General features: G+C 40.4%; 1 protein-coding gene across 1 annotated transcript in view; it reads right to left on the reverse strand.

Annotated features, from left to right (window-relative positions):
* GNAT1 (G protein subunit alpha transducin 1) overlaps positions 1-20,407 on the reverse strand; it is a 96,128-nt gene extending 75,721 nt beyond the window's left edge. The window contains exons 1-3 of the mRNA XM_030205538.1: positions 20,302-20,407; positions 8,207-8,249; positions 2,649-2,790 (exon numbers count right to left, since the gene is read on the reverse strand). Coding sequence (XP_030061398.1) covers positions 2,649-2,790; positions 8,207-8,249; positions 20,302-20,407 — 291 coding nt within the window. The remainder of the gene's footprint in view (positions 1-2,648; positions 2,791-8,206; positions 8,250-20,301) is intronic.
* Between the last annotated feature and the right edge of the window lie 1,463 nt (positions 20,408-21,870).

A 21,870-nucleotide genomic window follows, 5' to 3' on the forward strand; every position in this document is an offset into this window, starting at 1 on the left:
TTAAAGATTGTTTTTCATCTCTGTCTTGACCGACCAGTGCACTCGGGGTCTGTATTGTTGATTAGAAGTAATTCTGTTTAAAAATGATTGTTTATAAGTTGGAATGCAGAAGATAAGACACAGCTCTAATTAATTTGGTATGTGAAGGGGAGGATGGCGCTTGCTTCCCAGGTCCAGCCTGGCCACCTGGATTCATATTAGACAAATGAAACCTTTATTAGAGGAGCTAAAATCTACAATGATTAAGGTATATAAAATGATTAGCTATATACACACAATGATTAGAAACAATCATAAACAATCATTACATCACTGGTCTCTACATCTAAGCAATGCCAAGAGTTGGGGAGCATGTGACCACGCTCCCACAGTATGGCTTGTTTACCTAAACAGAGAAGTATTCTGTAATTTTCCATAGAAGCATTCTGTAACTTTCCCTAGCTCTGAACATGAGCTCAGAGCCTAATAAAAAGGAGGGCTTGTCACAGCAGAGTAGGGGCTCATCTGTGAGTAGACGTACTGCACAGAGGATCTGTTCCTGGTCCAAGAAGCTCCTGGCTTTCGCTGTAATGGGCCCCCCCAGCTGATGATAAGAGCCTGGCTGCTGTAAGGACCAGTGATGATTATATGTATAGTGTATATTATTGCTTCCTTTACTGGTCTAAGAACTCTTGGCATTGCTTAGATATAGAGTCCAGTGATGTAATGATTGTTTATGATTGTTTCTAATCATTGTGTGTATATAGCTAATTATTGTATACACCTTAATCATTGTAGATTGTAGCTCCTTTAACAAAGGTTTCATTTATCTAATACGAATCCACAGTAATTATTGAGTAGTCTGTGTTAGTGAGACAGGCTGTAAATCCATAGCAGTTCAGTCACATACAACAAAAATGTTATAGGATAGGTCTCTTTTGACTTCTTTTCAACATTGTTCATAATACTTTCTACTTTATATACATTTATAAGGTTTAGCACACTCCCTCTGCTAAAATATTTCATATCTAATTCTGCAGATCTCATATTAATCCCACCTAAATGCCCCGGGAACAACAAGTTTAGTAATTTTACAATTTATGACTGTTAAATTTTGTTTTTTTTTAAATTAATGTACTCATTGCTTGTTAAGATCATGTTAGATTGATCGGGAGCCCTTGTGCCTAGGCTGAGGCCTAGGAAAGACCTTGGTCAAGGCCTAGGGTAGACCAAATAGACGCTACACAGCAACAAGGGCCACGAGCCCAGCACAATCAGGGAAACCAACAAGCACCACCAGAAATGGGAAATAGATGACTCATATGGGCCGCAAGGCCGAACGGGAACCCACTCGTACAGCGTAGGGGCCGCAAGGCTGAACTGGAACCCAATCATACACTATGGAAGGGGAAAGGTCAATGAGAAGTCCCAGAATGGACTGGCACTCGGGCGGCGCACACAGTACTAGGCACTGATACAAAGGAAAGGACGACAGACAAAACAGGCAGATACAGATACTAACCACAGGGAGAGAACTCAGACAAAAGGCTACACAGTAACCCAGGTAGCAGAAGGCAGTTCCCACAGTAGGTAAAGGGGTAAGGCAGAGACAGAGCGAGACTACTACTAGTTCACAGGACAAACAGGAGCAGATCTCCACAGATACTGCCGAGAAAGGATAAGACAGACTGAAGAGAGGGAATGCTTAAATACACCAGGCAGAAAATGACCAGAGCTCACTAGAACCAAAAACAGACACTGCACACAAAGGGTAAAAGCAGACTAAAGGGAAAGGCCACTTCTAAATACAAAGTCAGAAAAGGAACAGTGCTCACAAAAGCCAAATAAAACAAACACTACAGACAAAAGGTTAAAGCATGCTAAAGGGAAAGGCTGCTACTAAATACACATGACAAAAAAGGAGCAATGCTCACAAAAGCCAAATAAAAAAAACACTGCATACAAAGGGTTAAAGTAGGCTACAGGGAAAGGCTGCTTCTAATTAAACGAGTCAGAAAAGAAGTAGAGCTCACAAGAGACAAATAACAAACACTGCACACAAAGGGTTAAAGCAGGCTAAAGGGAAGACAAAACAAAGAAAGAGTGTTCTTACCAGGACTCAGCCAGCACACACAGCCAGGCAGGGAAAGGGAAGGCAGGCAGAGAGAGAGAGCAGACACAGCTGCACAGAACCAAAGTAATCATGGATGAAGCTGGCTACAACCGACACACTGAACAAACACAGACAAGGGAAAAAGGCAACCAAACACAGAGAATAAACCTCTTTGCCACGAGTACAAACTAAGCAGGACAGTGAAAGCTCACAGTTGCTAGAGATAATGCTATGTAGGGAGAGGTATGTTTAAATAGGGTCTGGAATCTGATGTCTGCTGCCTCAGACGTCAGCCCAATCCCTAACATGGCCAATCAGGAGTGAGTCCCAGTCACTCCCCTGCCTGTCCCGGTAGGATCATAGCAAATCGCACATGTTCAGGCCTAATAGTGTTTCTATTCATTGCATATTATATCTCTTGTTGTACTATCATGTGTGTATTATACTTTTTTTCAATAAATTTATCAAAATTTCAGGGGAAAAAAGGACTAGGTAGCACAAAATGAAGCTTCAGATACAGGCGTCTGCTATTTTGTTTTCTTCTACAGTGACTTACCTGCCTGACTGCATCCGTGTACTGGATGTTGAGGGTGCTCATGGCTCTTACAATGGAAAGCATAGATTGTAAAGTGTTGCTGTTGATGATACTAATGAATTCCAGGCATTCCTCCAGGGAGTAACCATCTTGGTGGATAATTCTGAAAGAGGTGGTACAAAACATGAAATAAGGAATGAAAGAGACCAAAATTCTACCCTCTATCCTAAAGGCCCATATCCATGACATAATACCTCAATAAGTTACAGGCAGATTCTCATAAAGTCCGCACAGTGTATATTTATCTTTAACAAGAAGCGTCCACTAACATTAAAATCCTAAATGCACATAACCCCACATAGCATTGATGAAAGAAGACATCTTAGCATCATAACATTGATGAAAGACGTCATCAGATCTTTATCCTATAGTAGATTTCTAGCTATAAACCCCATGGTCACAAGAAAAAGAAAGCTTTTAGAAGTTTTTGAAAAGAGAGGAGATTCTCCTCAGCATGCAGTTCCCAAGGAAGGGCATCCCGTAGCTCTGCTGCTGCAACTGAAAATGGCTTAACTCACCACCTCACCGTCTTAAACACTTTTATTGAAGGAATACTCAACAGTTGGGTATATCACTGCAATGATTCTTTCAAAATACAAAGGCTGTTAGGTGTGTAAAGATTTAAAAGCATTTATGCTGTACAAGATACAAAGTGAAGAACTTAGTAGTAAAATTCTGTTTTGTACAGGAATAATTGGGTTTTGGTTGATCTAAAGATAGAAAAAATGCTCTGGTAGGCATCAAACTGACCCTGAACTAAGAATGTGAAAACATCTCTTATACCTAAAGTCTTTATTTGTGTGATAACATGAATGAGGATGGGCTTAGAGTCAGGATAAACTGAGACCACACAGTAGGTTAAGGTAAACAGAATAATATTTAAGGTGTCAGGTAAGGGAAGAAAAGTAAACACAAAAACTAGTCCTTAAATCTAAGAGTGTCCTTTCCTTGCAGAAACTCCCTAATGGCCACTTTCAGTTGCCTCTGCCTCTCCTCTCTCCTACTGTGATAAAAAGACGAATGATATGCATCATAGGGGGCATGACCGGCAGGGCCTTGGAGGCACACATCAAGGGTCTCAGAGACTCCAAATTTATTGTTCAGCTTATTGTTGCTGTAGGGCTAGGAAGTGGAGGCGGTGGTTGGAGGGTGGCAACAGCTGATCCCTCGCTTCAAGCAACAGATTGCCTTGAGCCACCCCTGTGCACAACTGTATCCCAGCAAAGTAGCATACACTGCTGGGCTCTGGTCTGCCTTCCCAGAGTTACCAGTACAATCATTAGCAGTTCACATAGGCATATGTGGTGGAGGCATATGCAGTCAGGCATCATTGCTTCCCTCTGGGCCTCCTTAAGTAGCTGTGCCTGAGCTTTTATACTTTCTGGACCATGCCCTCCTGGCTCCACCCCTCTCACATTACTTCCCCCTTGTCACTCAGAAACATCTCCAGACCACTTTCTCCTGCAGTCCGCAGTGGCCTGGAGCCGAGGAACCAATTCCTGACCCTGCCTCTCCTTCATTCACTCTCCCCCCGCCCCGTCCCCATGGCTGCCTGCAAAACAAAAATGAAACCGTGTGATTGCGACTACAGAGGCGGCAACCTAAAAGAACCCCAAACTTCCTGGCCCTGCCTCTTGCTCACTCTCACTCTCACATGCACCGTCTCCCGCAAAATGTGAAAAATGAAACCGTGTGCGGAACTGAGGGAGGTCCTGCATGTGCAGCTGCCAGCTTCCCTCCTTCCTCCTCCCGAAATAGGATGTTACATCATGAGGGAGGAGGGAAGACTGCAGCCAGCAGTGGCGCGCACAAGACCTCCCTAAGCCCCATGCATGGTTTCATTTTTGACATTTTGAGGGGACGGGGCAGGGGAGAGTGAGAGTAAGCGAGAGGCAGGGCCAGGAAGCTCGGGTTTCCTTTAGGCTGCTGCCGCTGCAGTCGCATTCACAGTCTGTCACTGCCAGAAGGGCAGCTTGTTTGGGGGGGGGGGGGAAATGCCCCCTCGCCCCCCCCAAACTACGCCCACGTGTGAAGGATTCCTTTATGTTGAATATTTTTCCTTTGTGAATGACTGTGGGATCCTGTGAAATGTTTTGGCATAGTTTGCAGCTGAATATATTGCAAGGATGTGTGCCATTCTCTTTTTTTTTGAGTTTCTATTGGGAGCTTGCTTCTCACTAGTTTGTGTTTTAAGTTGGGTGGCTGTCGGAAAGCCAGCACTGGTGGGGAAGGGAATATCTCTTTCAGTAGTTCATCCTCCTGGAGTAGTGGCTGTGGATCTTTTATGATTCTTCTCAATTTTTCTAGCTCTGGGTTATATGTCACTACGAGGGGATTCTCTCTCTGTGGCTTTCTTTTCCTTGTACTGTAGCAAATTTTCCCTGGGTGTTTTGAGGGAAGAGGCAACATTATTGGAGATTATTTTGGGGTTGTAGCCTTTTTGTTTGAAGGATTCAGTCAGGATTTTGAGGTGTTTATCTCTGTCTTCTGGATCACAGCAGATACAGTGGAAGGGGTGGACTGAGAGTGGTCTGGGCCCCCTGCCCAGCTGCTGCCCGACGCTCCTCCTAGCACCATGCTGCTGTCCCCCTTACCACCACAGCCGATGCCCCCGGTCCTACCTGAAGGGCCCTGGTGGTCTAGTGGCCTCTGCGGGGGTGAGCATGTTCTTTCCTGCTTGCCCACCGGCGCCACCATGTTTTCATGCAGCCGAGACTTCCTGTAATAGTCTCGTGGGTCTCAACAGCAGATAGGTTAACAAATACAAATAAAACAAAACATGGAAAATATGATGATACCATTTTATTGGACTAAATACATTTTTCAATTAGCTTTCAGAGGCCAAAACCTCTTTCCTCAGTTTAGGACAGTATACTGCTGTTAAGGTATTCTGTTCTGACATGAGAAAGGAGGGTTGAATGTCCAAATATTAGTCGAAAATGTATTAAAATTAGTCCAATAAAGATATCACCTTATTTCCATTTTCTGTATTTATTAACACAGCTACCACACTACTTTATCCTAAACTAAAAATAAAATCCATTTTTCCTACCTTTGTTGTTTGGCCGTTTACTTTTTCTAATTGTGTTGGTCCCAGTCTCTTGTTTCTTCTTTCCTTGATCTCTTCTTAACTCTCGCCAGTGTCTGCCCCTCTCTCTCCCTCCTTCCCATCCAACATCTGCTCCTTCTCTGTCTCCCCCTTTCCATCCAGCATCTACCCCCTCTCTCCCCTCTTTTCATCCAGTATCTGACCCATCCAGAGTCTCTCCTCTTTTTCTTCCTCCTCCATCCAGCATCTGGCCCCTCTCTCTCCTCACTTGCATCCACTCAGGCCCCTTTCTCTCCCTAGTTCCATCCAACATCCGCATCTTCTCTCTCCCCCTTCCATCAGGCATCTAAACCCCTCTCTTCCCCTCATCTAGTGTCTGTCCCTCCTCTCCTCATTTCTATCTGGCATATGTCCCTTCTCTCTCCCTCATCCAGTGTCTGTCTCTCCTCTCCCTCTTCCATCTGATATCTGTCCTCTCTCTCCCTCTCATCCAGCATCTGGCCCTCCTCTTCTCCCTACATCCATTGTCTGCCACTTCTCTTCTCCCTACATCCATTGTCTGCCTCTTCCCTCTCTCCTTCCATCCAGCATCTGACCCCTCTCTACCCCTCATCCAGCATCTGCCACTTCTCATTTCCATCTGTCTGTCCCCCTCCCCCTCCATCCAGTATCTGTCACATCTGTCCCATCTCTCCTCCCTTCCATCTGGCATCTGTTCCCCCTGCCCCTCCTCCATCCAACATTTGTCCCATCTCTCCTCCCTTCCATCCAGCATCTGTTCCTCCTCCCCCTCCATTCTCCTTCCAGCATCTGTCCCCCTCCCCCCTCCATCCAGTGTCTGTCTTTTTTTTTCAGGCCCCCAACACCCAACCCCTCCCCCCCCCCCCCCCCCCACTGGATACTGCCACTGGCATACCAGGTTCTCTCCACTCCCACCCAATACTTCCCTGTCTTGGCCACCACTGCTGCTGCTGCTGTTTCAGCACTGGTGGCAAAAACAGTGAAAAATATGGTGGCAAAAACAGTGAAAAATATCATGGGGCCACACTGTTCCCGCTTGCGGTAACTGTTTTAATAATGGTTAATAAGTACAAATAAAGCATAAAAGGGAAAATAAGGTAATACCTTTATATTGAATTAATTTTACTACATTTTTGACTATCTTTTGGAGAACAAAATTTCTTTCTGAGAAGGTCTGAGAGACAAGGACATTTCTCTGGGTAACTGAATATTTTTTTTACTCTGTGCTTTGGTGATTTTAAAGGTTGGGGTTTAAAAGAGAGATTGTAGGTTTATTGATAAAGGCAGAATTTATAAAAGCAAACTTTGTTAACTAGTCTCCATACACTTTCCCCCATAATTTTAAAACTTGAATTTTCTGCCACAGCATAAACTGCCGTCCAGTGGGAAGCATACCTGTTTTTACTAAAGTATTAGAAACCTACATCAGTAAACAACTCTCTTTATATCTGGAAAAATGTTCTATATTACACTGGTCACAATTTGACTTCAGATCGTCACATAGTACAGAAACATTGCTGCTAGTTCTAACTACATATGTTAAACAACACCTATGCAAAGGTGACCAAGTAATTCTTCTCCAATTCGATATATTGGCGGCGTTCGATGTGGTTGACCATTGCTACTTGAATGCCTAGACCAGATAGAAATAACAGGGACTGTGATCAAATGGCTCAGTGAATTCCTTTAAAATTGAAACTATTCTGTCAAGCAAAACAACCAACTTTCCAACTACTGGTCTCCTAAATGCAGGATCCCGCAGGGATCTCCTCTCTTACCTATCCTGTTCAATCTCTTTTTGTCATCCTTTGCCTCAATACACCTGGGTCTTAATGAGCTACTATTATCCTACATGGATGACATCTTGCTTCTCTTACCAGTGACAACATCAAACAATACCACTCAGTCTGTTAGCACCCGGGATCTAACCAATAAACTGAAATTGAATGCGCAAAAAAACAAGATCCTGTGGTTCCGAAATAAGGAATCGATACAAAGCAGCTTAGTGGAGACTAGGTGGCAACACTGGTAATTGAGAAGCAAAGCCAGTACAGGGCAGACTTCTATGATCTGTGCCTTCACCATGGCTAGATAGATTTGGATGGGCTGGAATGTAGCTTATCAAGGGCTTCGATAAAAACTTCAAAGGTTTTTGAACAAGGACAGTTCCAGGTAGACTTCTATGGTCTTTGTCCTGAAAATAACATGGACAAATCAAGTTTAGGTATACACACCTTGTATCACCTCATACCTTATGTAATGAGTTTGTCACTTCAAGCAGACTGGATGTACAGGTCTTTATCTGCCGTCATCTACTATGTTTCTATGCAATCATCACCATTACTCTAATAAGAAGGCACTGAAGAACAATAGGGCAGGAAACACCTTTCTGAAATTTCCTTTACCATCAAGAGAGCGATATAAGACTGTGTGATGGGAGTATACTCACTTCATTTGCTTGACAATAGTACTTTTTCCAGACTCACCAGCTCCTAAAATAGAAGAAGAATGTGTCAGGATGTGGGGTATGATGATGTCTACTGTCCCACACTATTTGTTTAGATTATGTAAACCGCTCAGACAACCCTTGATGGGTGGTACATCAAGTACTTAATAAACTTGACTCCAATTAGGCTGCTTTATAAGTAACAAGTAGGGAAGGCATGCAGAGCATTTGCATATGTGTGTATATATATATATATATATATATATATATATATATATATATATATATATATATATAACCTTTGTTGTGTGTTCTGAGTATGCACTGCATGCATTGTATCTGTGTGGCAGACACAGAAGGCAAAAGTAGAGACTAATAGACGATTCACCACTGGAGACGTGAGTCCAACAGTCTTTATTATATCGGAGATAACGACCCAAAAAACAAATATGACAAAAAGGAATTAGAAAAAATGAAAAGGGAGGTAAAAAAACAATCAAGCTCCCGATTGGAACATTCCTATTTTTAAATGGAAACCAAAATAGAAGCAAAAAACTTTCATAAAAGTAATGTGAACGAATGTACAGAATGGTGTGCATCTTTATACAGGTAAATAAATATATAATAATAAAAAGATTTAGATAAAAAGATTTATATGATCACAATTCTAACTCTACTCCAACATGGTCTTATAAAAAAGTAAAATGTTGTCAAATCATTAACATCTCTTTGATCTTAATTTTCTAATGTTTTGATAAAAAAAGATTAATATAAATGTGTGTTATAATAAGTTAATACAGAACATATACTTAAAAGAACTACTTGTAATTTATTTTCTCCACCTTTTGTTAAGATCGATGCACTACCTCTTTTAAAAAGGTCATTAAAACATTAGTTATAGTTTGTCCATAGATGAAATATTTTGGATATCATATAAAAAATATATAAAAATATATATGTACCTAAAGAATAAATATCTATTTTAGATTGATTGCACACTTAAAAAAACTTATATAGACAAATATAATCAGAGGAAATGTACCCATTCTAAGGCCACATTTAGTCCATATGGACTGACTGTATTTAATTCAAAAATAGTCCTTTGTTCCTCTCTCAGTAAGTGATTATCAAAATCACCACCGCGCCATGATTTTCTTATGATTTTAAACACAAGAAATTTCAAGTCTGTAACTACATGGTTTTTCTCCTTCCAATGTTGGACAAGAGGAGCGCTCATAACTTCTCTGTTAATACAGCTTCTATGTTCTATAATACGTGTTTTGATTGCACGTTTAGTTTTGCCTACATATAGTAACTGGCACGGGCATACAATAATGTAAATTACTCCACTTGTGTTGCAATCTGAAGACTGGTGCAGTTTGTATTCTTTTTCATTGGTCGGATTTTGAAATATGATGGTAGTTATGGCATGTGGACATACACTGCAGCGACCACATTGTTTAAGTCCAAGCGCAAGTGTGGGTAAACAATCCAAAGGATCTATAGGAAGTGCTGATGGAACTAATTTTTCTTTAATATTCCTATTTCTAGAATACGCCACCACTAGATCTTTGTTTTTGAAACACTCATGTCCTTCCAGGATATGCCAGTGTTTCCTAATCGTTCTTTGGATATCGCTCGCTAAGTGAGAGTATTTTAAAGTGCAAACGACATCTGGTTTCTTTTTCACATGTTGTTTTTCCAATAAATCACTTCTTGTCTTCAGGCTCGCTTTTGTATATCCACTTTCTATATGTTTATTCAAATACCCTCTTTTCTGGAATCTTTTTTTCATAATACTGGACTGTTCTTCATAATCATCAAATTCCGTGCATATCCTCTTTAGTCTCAAGAACTGACTGTAAGGTAAATTGCGTTTAAGGGATGCATTGTGAAAGCTAGTATACTCTAAAAAGGCATTTCTATCCATGCTTTTCCTGTATAGAGTTGTTGCAAAACCATAGTCCTTTTTCTGTATTAATAAATCCAAAAAACTAATTTGATTACTATCCATATTAATCTTGAATTTCAAATGAGAGTCTCTATTATTAAGCCAATCCAAAAAAACCGGAAGCATGTCTTGTTCACCACGCCAGAGAAGAAAAATGTCATCGATATATCTTTTATAAAAAATGACATTGTCTGAAAAAGGAAAATCCTGTAAGTAAGTATTCTCAAAATTGTCAACATAAAGATTTGCAAGATCAGGGGCCATTGCTGATCCCATCGCGGTGCCGCAAATTTGAAGGTAGAATTTCCCCCCAAAACAAAAATAATTCTTCGTTAATGCAATTGTAGCTAGTGTGATAATGAGCCAATTTGGAATGCGTAAGTTCGATGTTCTTGTCTGTAGCGATTTTTCAATTACTTGTATTGCCTCGAGTTGTGGGATATTCGTATATAGAGATTCAATATCTAATGTGACTAATGTTATATTTGTTAAATCTCCATCAAAATTTTCTAATAGTTGTATCATATGACCAGAGTCCCTGACATATGATTTCATAGATGGAATGAAAGGATGCAAAAAGGAGTCCACAAAAACAGATAATGGTTCTAAGATCGAACCATTTGCCGACACGATTGGTCTGCCTGGGGGGTTAGTTAAAGATTTGTGAATTTTTGGCAAAGTATACAGTGTAGGTATAGTTGGACATTTGACAGTAAGGAAGTCTTTCTCTTTGTTAGTCAATATTCCTCTTGTAGATGCTAAAGTGATTACTTCCTCTATGTCTTTTTGAATACTGCTAGTTGGATCTGTATCTAACTGAACATAATATCTACTATCTTCTAGTTGTTTCATAATCTCTGCTATATAGTCTGTTCTATTTTGAATGACTATACAACCCCCTTTATCAGCAGGCTTGATTACGATGGTATTATTGGTGGATAATGACTGTATAGCTTCATTCTCCCTTTTAGGTAAATTATAAAATCTCTGTTTCTTCTTTTTTTCAATCATAGCAACATCTCTTTTTACACAGTTCATATATGCGTGAATTAGTGGATCTGGCTGTCCCGGTGGCATCCACTTAGAGTTTCTCTTAACAATGGAAATATCTGTATTAGGTACATTGTTCTTAGAGAACATTTGAAAAATTTGCAATTTTCTGGTAAATTTAAATAAATCTATCTGTGTCTGAAAAGCATTGTATTTCGCTGTTGGGAGAAAAGAAAGGCCTTTCTTGAGGACCTGATGCTCTACGTCTGAAATAGGATAATTGGATAAATTATAAACTGGAATATCTATCGCCAGCTGTTCTTCCGTTGTTGCGATTGGCTGTAATGTCTCATTGGGAATCTGGTCTGTGTTATTCTGGGATAGCCTCTCTCTCTGCCCCTGTTGAATTGTAGGTTCCAAGGAGGTGGCTGGTGACGCCATGTTGTATGCTGGTTCGATATGGTGGGGTAAGACCCCCATATTTGATCTAAAAAAGAGGGATTAGATGCAGTCATGGTAGATGGATGCACTAGACTAGTGAAAGGTGAAGTAAAAGAATCAACCGATTCACTCCTAATTCTTTTTTTATTTCTTTCAGGTGTTTTTTGATTAGGAGGTCTTGTTTGATGTCTATCTGTAGAAATATGATTATATGGACGAATAGATCTACTAATGCTTCTCTTTCTTATGGGATAAATTCTAGCCTGACTATACGGATAAATATTTCCTTTTTTATAATCTATTTCATCCCTCTTGTACTTACGTTCTTTAATCTCTCTTGTGTCATGTCTAAAATTATCCATACGTTTATTAGCCTCAATATTCACAGATTCATAATTAGGATCTTTATTTTTTAATATTTGTACTTTCTCTTCTAATATAGATTTCAATTCTTCACTTTTCTTTTTAGGTGTTTCTGCTAATAAAATCATTAGGTCAAGTGAGCATTTGTTCAAAATGGCAGTCCACTGATCTAAAAATACCTGGTTATCTAAAAACATCGTTGGGGCTTTCTTGATTCTAAGTCCTCTTGGAATCATTTTTGCCCGACAATAATTAATTAATGCAACAAAATGTGAATCATTTTTAACAATGTCTTTCTGAGTCCGTATCACCTCAGACCATAGATCCACTATGGAATTAGTAGTATCTGTAAGAGTGTCTTCATCTTCAGGTAGTTGTGTATTAAGTAAACGTTGAAGACGTTCTGTTGGAAAACTCAACACGTTCTCCCATGGTTGAAAGGTCATGGTAAGCCTGGATACCAAAATCCAAAATATAGAACAGGAAAAGTTCTCTACGATGACGAATCACAGAAGGCAAAAGTAGAGACTAATAGACGATTCACCACTGGAAACGTGAGTCCAACAGTCTTTATTATATCAGAGATAACGACCCAAAAAACAAATATGGCAAAAAGGAATTAGAAAAAATGAAAAGGGAGGTAAAAAAAACAATCAAGCTCCCGATTGGAACATTCCTATTTTTAAATGGAAACCAAAATAGAAGCAAAAAACTTTCATAAAAGTAATGTGAACAAATATACAGAATGGTGTGCATCTTTATACAGGTAAATAAATATATAATAATAAAAAGATTTAGATAAAAAGATTTATATGATCACAATTCTAACTCTACTCCAACATGGTCTTATAAAAAAGTAAAATGTTGTCAAATCATTAACATCTCTTTGATCTTAATTTTCTAATGTTTTGATAAAAAAAGATTAATATAAATGTGTGTTATAATAAGTTAATACAGAACATATACTTAAAAGAACTACTTGTAATTTATTTTCTCCACCTTTTGTTAAGATCGATGCACTACCTCTTTTAAAAAGGTCATTAAAACATTAGTTATAGTTTGTCCATAGATGAAATATTTTGGATATCATATAAAAAATATATAAAAATATATATGTACCTAAAGAATAAATATCTATTTTAGATTGATTGCACAGATTGTATCTGTGTGGGGTAGCTTGGAGTGGTGGTGCAGGTTGCAAAGGGTATTTTTTGGAAGTTTGGACAGTTTGTAGGGTGGTGGGACAGTTATGGGGTTATTATTGGGGGTAGGGATATAGTTTTTTGGGGTTACAGTCAATTTGCAAAGTGATAGAGCAGTTGCAGGGTCTATTTTTTGGACAGTTTGCAGGATGGTGGGGCAGTTGTGGGGTAGTTTTTGGGTGTGGGCAGTTTGCATGGGGGTGGTTTCTGGAGGTGGGAACAGTTAGCAGGGGTGTATTTATTGGATGTAGGACAGTTAGAGTGGTGGAGCAGTTGTGGGGGGATAGTTTTTGAAATGCGACAGTTTGTGGGGTTTTCGTACAGTTGGATGAGGGAAATTTGGGGGGGTGGGACAGTTTGGAGGGTGGAGCAGTTACAAGGGGTAGTTTTTCAGAGCAGTGCAGTATTGAGGTGATAGGTTTTGGGGTTGGGCAGTTGCAAAGGGTAGTTTTACGAGGGTGGGGACGCTTTCTACTACTACTACTTATCATTTCTATAGCGCTACTAGACATACGCAGCGCTGTACATTTGAACATGAAGATACAGAGCTTACAATCTAATTAGGACAGACAAACAGGACAAACAAGAGATAAGGGGATATTAAAGTGAGGATGATAAAATAAGGGTTCTGAACAAGTGAATAAGGGTTAGGAGTTAAAAGCAGCATCAAAAAGATGGCCTTTTAGCTTAGATTTGAAGACGGCCAGAGATGGAGCTTGACGTACCAGCTCGGGAAGTCTATTCCAGGCATATGGCGCAGCAATATAAAAGGAACAGAGTCTAGAGTTAGCAGTGAAGGAGAAGGGTGCAGATTAAGAGAGATTTACCCAGTGAACGGAGTTCCCGGGGAGGAATGTAGGGAGAGATGAGAGTGGAGGGGTACTGAGGAGCTGCAGAGTGAATGAACTTATAGGTCAATAAGAGGAGTTTGAACTGTATGCAGAAATGGATAGGAAGCCAGTGAAGTGACTTGAGGAGAGGGCTAATATGAGCATAACGACATTGGCAGAATATTAGTCATGCAGCAGAATTTTGAACAGATTGAAGAGGAGAGAGATGGCTAAGTGGGAGACCTGTGAGAAGCAAGTTGCAATAGTCTAAGCGAGAGGTGATAAGAGTGTGGATGAGGGTTCTGGTAGTTTGTTCAGAAAGGAAAGGGCAAATTTTGGTGATATTATAGAAAAAGAAACAACAGGTTTTAGCAGTCTGCTGAATATGTGCAGAGAAGGAGAGGGAGGAGTCGAAGATGACCCCAAGGTTACGAGCTGATGAATCAGGAAGGATGAGAGTGTTATCCACAGAAATAGAGAATGGGGGAGGAGGAGAGGTTGGTTTAGGGGGAAAGATAAGAAGCTCAGTCTTGGTCATGTTTAGTTTCAGATGGCGCTGAGACATCCAGGCAGCAATGACAGACAGGCAGGTTGATACTTTGGCCTGGATTTCGGCTGAGATTTCTGATGTGGAGAGGTAGATCTGGGAGTCATCAGCGTAAAGATGATACTGAAAACCAAGCGATGAGATCAGAGTACCAAGGGAAGAAGTATAGATGGAGAAAAGAAGAGGTCCCAGGACAGATCCCTGAAGTACACCAACTGACAGTGGGATAGAAGTAGAGGAGGATCCACTAGAGTATACACTAAAGGTACGCTGGGAGAGATAAGAAGAAAACTAGGAAAGAACAGAGCCCTGAAATCCAAGTGAGGACAGCATATCAAGGAGTAGGCTGTGATCAACAGTGCCAAAAGATAGATTGAGAAGGATGAGGATAGAATAGAGACCTTTGGATCTGGCCAGGAACAGATCATTGGAGACTTTAGCAAGCGCTGTTTCAGTTGAATGAAGGGGGCGAAAGCCAGATTGAAGTTGATCAAGAATAGCTTGAGATGAAAGAAAGTCAAGGCAACGGCAGTGAACGGTGTCATCGTTGATGATACATTGAAACTTTCTGCTCATTGTGCTGCTGCGGCTAAGAAAGCAAATAGAATGTTAGGTATTATTAGGAAAGGAATGGAAAACAAAAATGAGGATGTTATAATGCCTTTGTATCGCTCCATGGTGCGACCGCACATCGAATATTGTGTTCAATTCTGGTCGCTGCATCTCAAAAAAGATATAGTGGAATTAGAAAAGGTGCAGAGAAGGGCGACGAAAATGATAATGGGGATAGGACGACTTCCCTATGAGGAAAGGCTAAAGCGTCTAGGGCTCTTCAGCTTGGAGAAAAGGCGGCTGAGGGGAGATGTGATAGATGTCTACAAAATAATGAGTGGAGTTGAATGGGTAGATGTGAAGCGTCTGTTTACGCTTTCCAAAAATACTAGGACTAGGGGGCATGCGATGAAGCTACAATGTAGTAAATTTAAAACGAATCGGAGAAAATGTTTCTTCACTCAACGTGTAATTAAACTCTGGAATTCGTTGTCAGAGAATGTGGTAAAGGCGGTTAGCTTAGCGGAGTTTTAAAAAGGTTTGGACAGCTTCCTAAAGGAAAAGTCCATAGATTGTTATTAAATGGACTTGGGGAAAATCCACTATTTCTGGGATAAGCAGTATTATTATTATTATTTATTGCATTTGTACCCCACATTTTCCCACCTTTTTGCAGGCTCAATGTGGCTTACAGAGTGTTGTAATGATATAGTCATTACATGATTTTAAATACAGTCGATAATAAGCTGAAGGTAAAGAGGGTTTAGATGGAAGGTGTTGGGTAAGGTCGTGTGAGCGGTGTTTTTTTTTTTATGTACTTGGGTGGTTTAAGAAATGATTTGTTTCATTAAGGATGTTTTTTGTAGGCTTTGTTGAAGAGATGTGTCTTCAAAGCTTTGTGAAAGCTGGTTAGATTATTCATGGTTTTCAGGGCCATGGGTAATGCGTTCCAGAACTGTGTGCTTTTGTACACAAAGGTAGTAGCATAGGCCTGTTTGTATTTCATTCCTTTACAGCTGGGGAAGTTCAGATTGAGGAATTTGCGGGCTGATCTTTTGGCGTTTCTGGGCGGTTAAGTCTACTAGGTTTAACATATAAAGTGGGGCATCTGCGTGAATGATTTTGTGTACGGTCATGCAGATCTTGAACTCAATTCGTTCCTTGAGCGGAAGCCAGTGCAGTTTCTCTCTTAGGGGCTTCGCACTTTCATATTTAGGTTTTCCAAAAATGAGTATAAAATGCTTTGTACATATTTGGGATCTTGCTGGGTATTTGTGACCTGGATTGGCCACTGTTGGAAACAGGATGCTGGGCTCGATAGACCTTTGGTCTTTCCCAGTATGGCAATACTTATGTACTTATGTCACACTACTGTACAGCGAAAATGCCTATGTTGAAATTTTGGGTGTTTGAAGGGCTAGTGGTAAAGATAGTTGAAAAAAATATTTTATTGATCACATGTAATATAAACATATTTAGCAGTCTTTAAAAGAAGAGGTGCCCAATAAGGGGTAACCCAGAATTTCCAGCAGGCAGCTCTACATTGTCCTTTTAATGTTTGGCCTCCCAGGGAATCCAATATCTTTACCATGTGCTATCAGAGCGGGGAGAGGCTCAGTCATTTGAAGAACTTTGTGAGGAATTCAGATTAGAAAATAAGGATATATTTGCTTATGCACAACTATTGCATTATATTAAGTCATTGCCTAAAAGCTCTTTAACCTCAGATATCTGGGACAAGTATAATGAGATATTGGGCCTACACGCTCAGCAGAGAGTACCTCTGAAATATTTTCATGCACACCTCAAAGACTCTGTCAAAGCCTTTGATTACACCAAGGTGGCCCAGCAGTGGAGCGAGGAACTGCACACTCACCTTCCGACTGAGCGGGTGGAGGCCAGCTTGATGGCAGTATATAATCTGACAGAAAATGCAGCTTGGTGGGAGATACAGTATAAATTCATACTAAGGTTGCACATATCACCCCGCAGAGCCTTTCGTGCCATGCTCCAGGACAGTGACCTCTGCCCTGGATGTGCAGCCGTAGATGCCCACCTGGGACATATGTTTTGGACATGTTCAAGAGTGAGGGTTTTCTGGAGAGATTTGTCGCTGCATGTTTCTGCCCTATGGTGGACGTCATGGACTCCCACTCCTACTCAACTATTCCATAGTTTTAACATCCAAGGGCGTGCGCCAGCGAGAATGAAGGCCTTTTTGCAAAGAGCAGTGCTTATGGGCAAAAAAATAATCTTGAAACTGTAGTTAAACCCAGAGAGTCTGACGATTGCGCATTGGCGCTCTGCAATGATACATATGTGCTCACTGAAAAGACAGAGTGTCCCCAACTTATCTTCTAAACGAGGAAAGACTTTTTGTGCAACATGGACCCCTTTCTAGGACTCACCCCCACAGCTCGCAGTAGAATTTTGAATTCCTGAAAGGGTCAGGGGAAGGGTAGGGGAGTTTGGGAGGTTGGGAGGGTGGGATTGACATGAGATTTGGGAGGGGGAAGGTGGGAAATATATAAATGCCTGTTAAAACACTCTGTTGACTTCTCATAAGAGCTGTTTCTGTTTGCCCATGATGATTTCTTGTTAAGTTGTACATCAAAAATTTTGTAAAGTATGCTTAGTGTCAATAAACATAATTGAGGAAAAAAAAGAGGTGCCTGTGTTGAGAAAGTATGCCAGGGTGTGTGCTTTTATATTGAGGTGTTAGGTTTTATCGGATTGTGGGGAAAAGTTGGAGATTCATGTGTGCCTGTGTAGGCGTGTTATGGTTTGTGTGCTTGTATATCCGTGTTTGCGATGGTGAGAATGATTGTCAGATGTGTGTATTTCTTTTAAGTATTAGGATTTGTGTGGGTCTGTTGGGCGGGAGTGCCTGTTTCTGTGTTGGTGTTTGGGAAGTGGTGTCAGTGTTAGTATGTATGGAGATGGGATTTCAGGAGTTGTGTACTTGTACTAGGATTTATTTTATTTATTGCACTTGTATCCCACATTTTCCCACCTATTTGCAGGCTCAATGTGGCTTACAGAAATCTGTTATGGCATCGCCGTAACAGAGAAGAAATACAATTGGTGTTACAAAGGGGTAATCGAAGACAGGAGGGTCAGGTTATGCAGTTATACAGTGAGACATTCTGAATAAAGGAGTGTAAGGGTTGTGTTCTATTCATTATGGATATGGATATCAAGGTTTCTGTATTTGGACTGGGAGGAAGTATTAAATTCAGTTGGTGTATTAGGAGCTGTTCCTTTTCGGGGTGACAGAATTTGTGTGCTTGTATTGGACAGGGATGTAAGGGGTTGTGTGGCTGAGGATGGAGCATGGTATCAGAACTTATGTGGCTGAATCTGTTTATGAGGATTTTTGTTATTTGTGTTGGGGAAATAGTCTGATATATCAGATTTAATGTCAATAAATGTATTGGGAAAAGAGTTAGCAGATTGGGTTGCAACGCCATTTGCTAAATCTTGGATGAATAGCAAACATAGGTTGGCTACAGATACAAGAGTGTGGCAAAAATCAATCAAAGAATTATGCGAAAATCAGTTGGCCATATGGAATTTATACTAAAGAATATTGTATATTTTAACTTTATGTGTAAATCGGTTGCCTTTCTTGTTTGTCTAATTGGTTGCTGTCTACACATATTGTTTGTATCAATAAAATGTATAATACTTATATACAAGTTAGTTTTGTTTTTTTTTGGAGAGAGAGCCCATTGTTAAACATTTACCAGCACACCACTGAATGTAATCCAATATGCAGAGATATTTAGATGGGTTAGAAGTATTTATACTTGTGTTCAGACAACTTGTAATACTGCCGTATCAATTATCATTTTAATTGTAATCCACTTTGAGCTTCAAGGTGAAGGCAGAATATAAAATCTCAAATTAAATTAAATATCGGGGTAATCCTATAAGGAGTAGTCTAGATTTTGTCACCAAGTACACATGTAAATGCCATTGTTCTGGTCATTTGTACACGTGTGTGAATGTATATGTGCATAAATCAGAAGTTTCCGGCTACACGTTATTCTGTAAGTACATATTATTGTACAGGCGGGCAGATCATGGGTGTGGCTCACACATACACAGATTATAAAATACTCTAATCTGTGCACATACTTTCACAATTCAGGTACAAGCTCTACAGCTGGTGGAACTGCTCACGCCTAAAAGAGAATACAGAATAAAGAAATATAGGTGCCTACTTTTCTTCATTGAATAGGTTCCACATAGACTTGTTCATGGTGCCTAAAAGCAGAGGAGAGGCCTAGTGGTTAGAGCACTGGGCTGTTCCCTCTAAGCTGAGCGGGAGTCATTCAACTGCACTGCTGCCACTAGGGGGCAGTGCTTCAATATTGTGTTTTCAATCTCTAGAGACAGGCAGGTCCCCTAGAGTTCTGCATAGCTTGCCTGTTCCTCACTATTGAAAATATGATAGTGATACAGCACCCTTCACTGGAAGGACTGTAGGAGGAGGACACCAGCTCAGTTTAGAGGGAACAGTGCTGACAACCAAAGAAGCCCAGTTCAAATCCTACTATACCTACTCTTGATCTTGGGCAAGCCATTTAATCCTCTTTTGCCTCAGGTATAAAAACCCCCTGTTTACTAAGCTGCTCTAGTGGATGCCGTGCGCTAATGCTGACACATCCAATTCACTTTGAAAGGGCTGTGTGGGCATTGCCGCGTAACTTAGTAAACAGAGGAGTTAGACTGTAAGCTCTCATGAGACAGGGATATACCTTACATGCCTGAATGTAACTCACCTTGAGCTATAGTTAAAAAAAGTGTGAGCTAAATCAAAAAATTATACAATTACTCTCATTATGCATTCAATTGCCTTTTAGAACTCTGAGTGAGGAACAAGGGAATAAAACAAACATATATGCTATACATTATATTTACTTTTTTATTTATTGGGATTTATTAACCTCCTTTATGAAGAGATTCACCCAAACATCATATATATATACAGTATGAAACAAATATGTAATACTGAATGAACAAAACTACCTCGTTATTAATCAGTCTTCAGATGAGAATGAAAACATATAATCACCATTAACAAAAAAACAGAAGGACCAGACAGGAACAGCTTGTAGTTGGGAAGAAGCAGACAGGGACAGTTCAGTGAATCTGGGAATGAGCAGATAAGGAGTAGAATGGAGCTGGGATGAGAGACAGGAAGAGAGTTTAATTACCCAGAAGAAGCAGCTTGACAGTTCTGGCATCTTTCTCAGCATCTTCCTTGAGCTTCTTCTCTAGCTCTCTAGAATGCTTCTCTTCTGCACTTGCACCAGCTCCCATCCTCCAAGGACAAAAAGTTCAATGGGAGAAGACCTGAACTCCTCCCTTTCAAAAGACAAGAGAAATAGAAAATGTTCTCCTTTGATAGAAGCTTCCTCCCCTACCCCTTGGTTCTATTCCTTGCCACTGGAGGTAACTGCCTTCTCTCTACTCCTTTGCTTGTAATGTAAAACCAAAGAACATCTCATCTCTATGCTCCCAAATCCGACTTGCTCTACTTAAGAGGATTTTGCAGTCTGTACTTGTCAGCTGATCTAAATTGGTTTAATTGCTGCACTCTGTTCTGCTTGGCTAAACTGGTCAATCCATGACTCTCTTACTCAACACCCTCACTTATCACCCCTACCACTGCAATTTCCCCACCCCTAGCTGTCTGTTCGTCTGTCCAATTTAGATTGTAAGCTCTGTTCAGCAGGGACTGTCTTTTCATGTTAATTTGTACAGCGCTGCGTAAGTCTAGTAGCGCTATAGAAATGTTTAATAGTAGTAGTAGCAATCCCAGGAAAGGACAGCTACAGGCAGGAGCAGATGTGAAAGTTCCAGGTTTTCCTTAATTTGCTGTGCTCAGCTGAAAGAGCTAGACTAGAGCAGACAGTTAAGCCCCTGCCAGATATAACATCTTTTAAACCACTCTGTGCTGAGTACAGAGAGATTTTACAGAGCCCCATCTGGAGCCTAGAGACATTCATATGAGATGTAGAAAAAGGCCAGGAATGTCCCATTATCTTTATCCAGTTAGGATGCCCTCCAATCTTATCTTTTGAGGAAATGTGAAAAGGAACCCAGCAGTAGTACTTAAACACATTGAAAACACTGATGAATAACAATTTGTGTACCTTCAAAGAACCCCTAATTAGCTGCAAATGAAAGCCTAAAATGTATAAACTCCTAAATGTCAGTTTTTCTAAGTGTGCCTATTTGTATGAGCCTGGGCTGTCACCCCAGCAAAAACAAAAGCAGGATGACAGGAAAATAGGCAAAGGAACCATCTTAGTAACTGACCTATCTGCCACAAAGAAGAGGTGAAAGGCAAATACAAGGCTATAGAGAACATAAGCAGGACAATTCAAAATAGCTGGAAAATAATGAGTAGAAATGTCTAAGTAACAAAATACCAGAGCTGAAAGAGAACTTTGATATGATCACTATTACACATACATGGTTCAGTGACTCACATAAATGGGATGTGGACATACCCATGTCAAAATTTGCTTTAGAGGAATAGAGATGGTTGAAAAGGGGGAGGAGTGGCACTTTGTGTGAAGAATATCAAAGCGCCTGAAAAGCAGGGGATGTAGTGTACTGTGGATAGCCTTGGAAAGAGAAGATAGCACTTACAGACAAACAGAGATTGTCTATAGACCTCCATCTCAGATGTAGAAATTAATCTACTTTATTGTGGGACTCTTAACAGTTGTACATGTTTAATTAATGATAATTAACACATTTATTACTCAACGCTC

Source organism: Microcaecilia unicolor, chromosome 6 (assembly GCF_901765095.1).
Source record: "Microcaecilia unicolor chromosome 6, aMicUni1.1, whole genome shotgun sequence".
Classification (NCBI taxonomy): domain Eukaryota; kingdom Metazoa; phylum Chordata; class Amphibia; order Gymnophiona; family Siphonopidae; genus Microcaecilia; species Microcaecilia unicolor.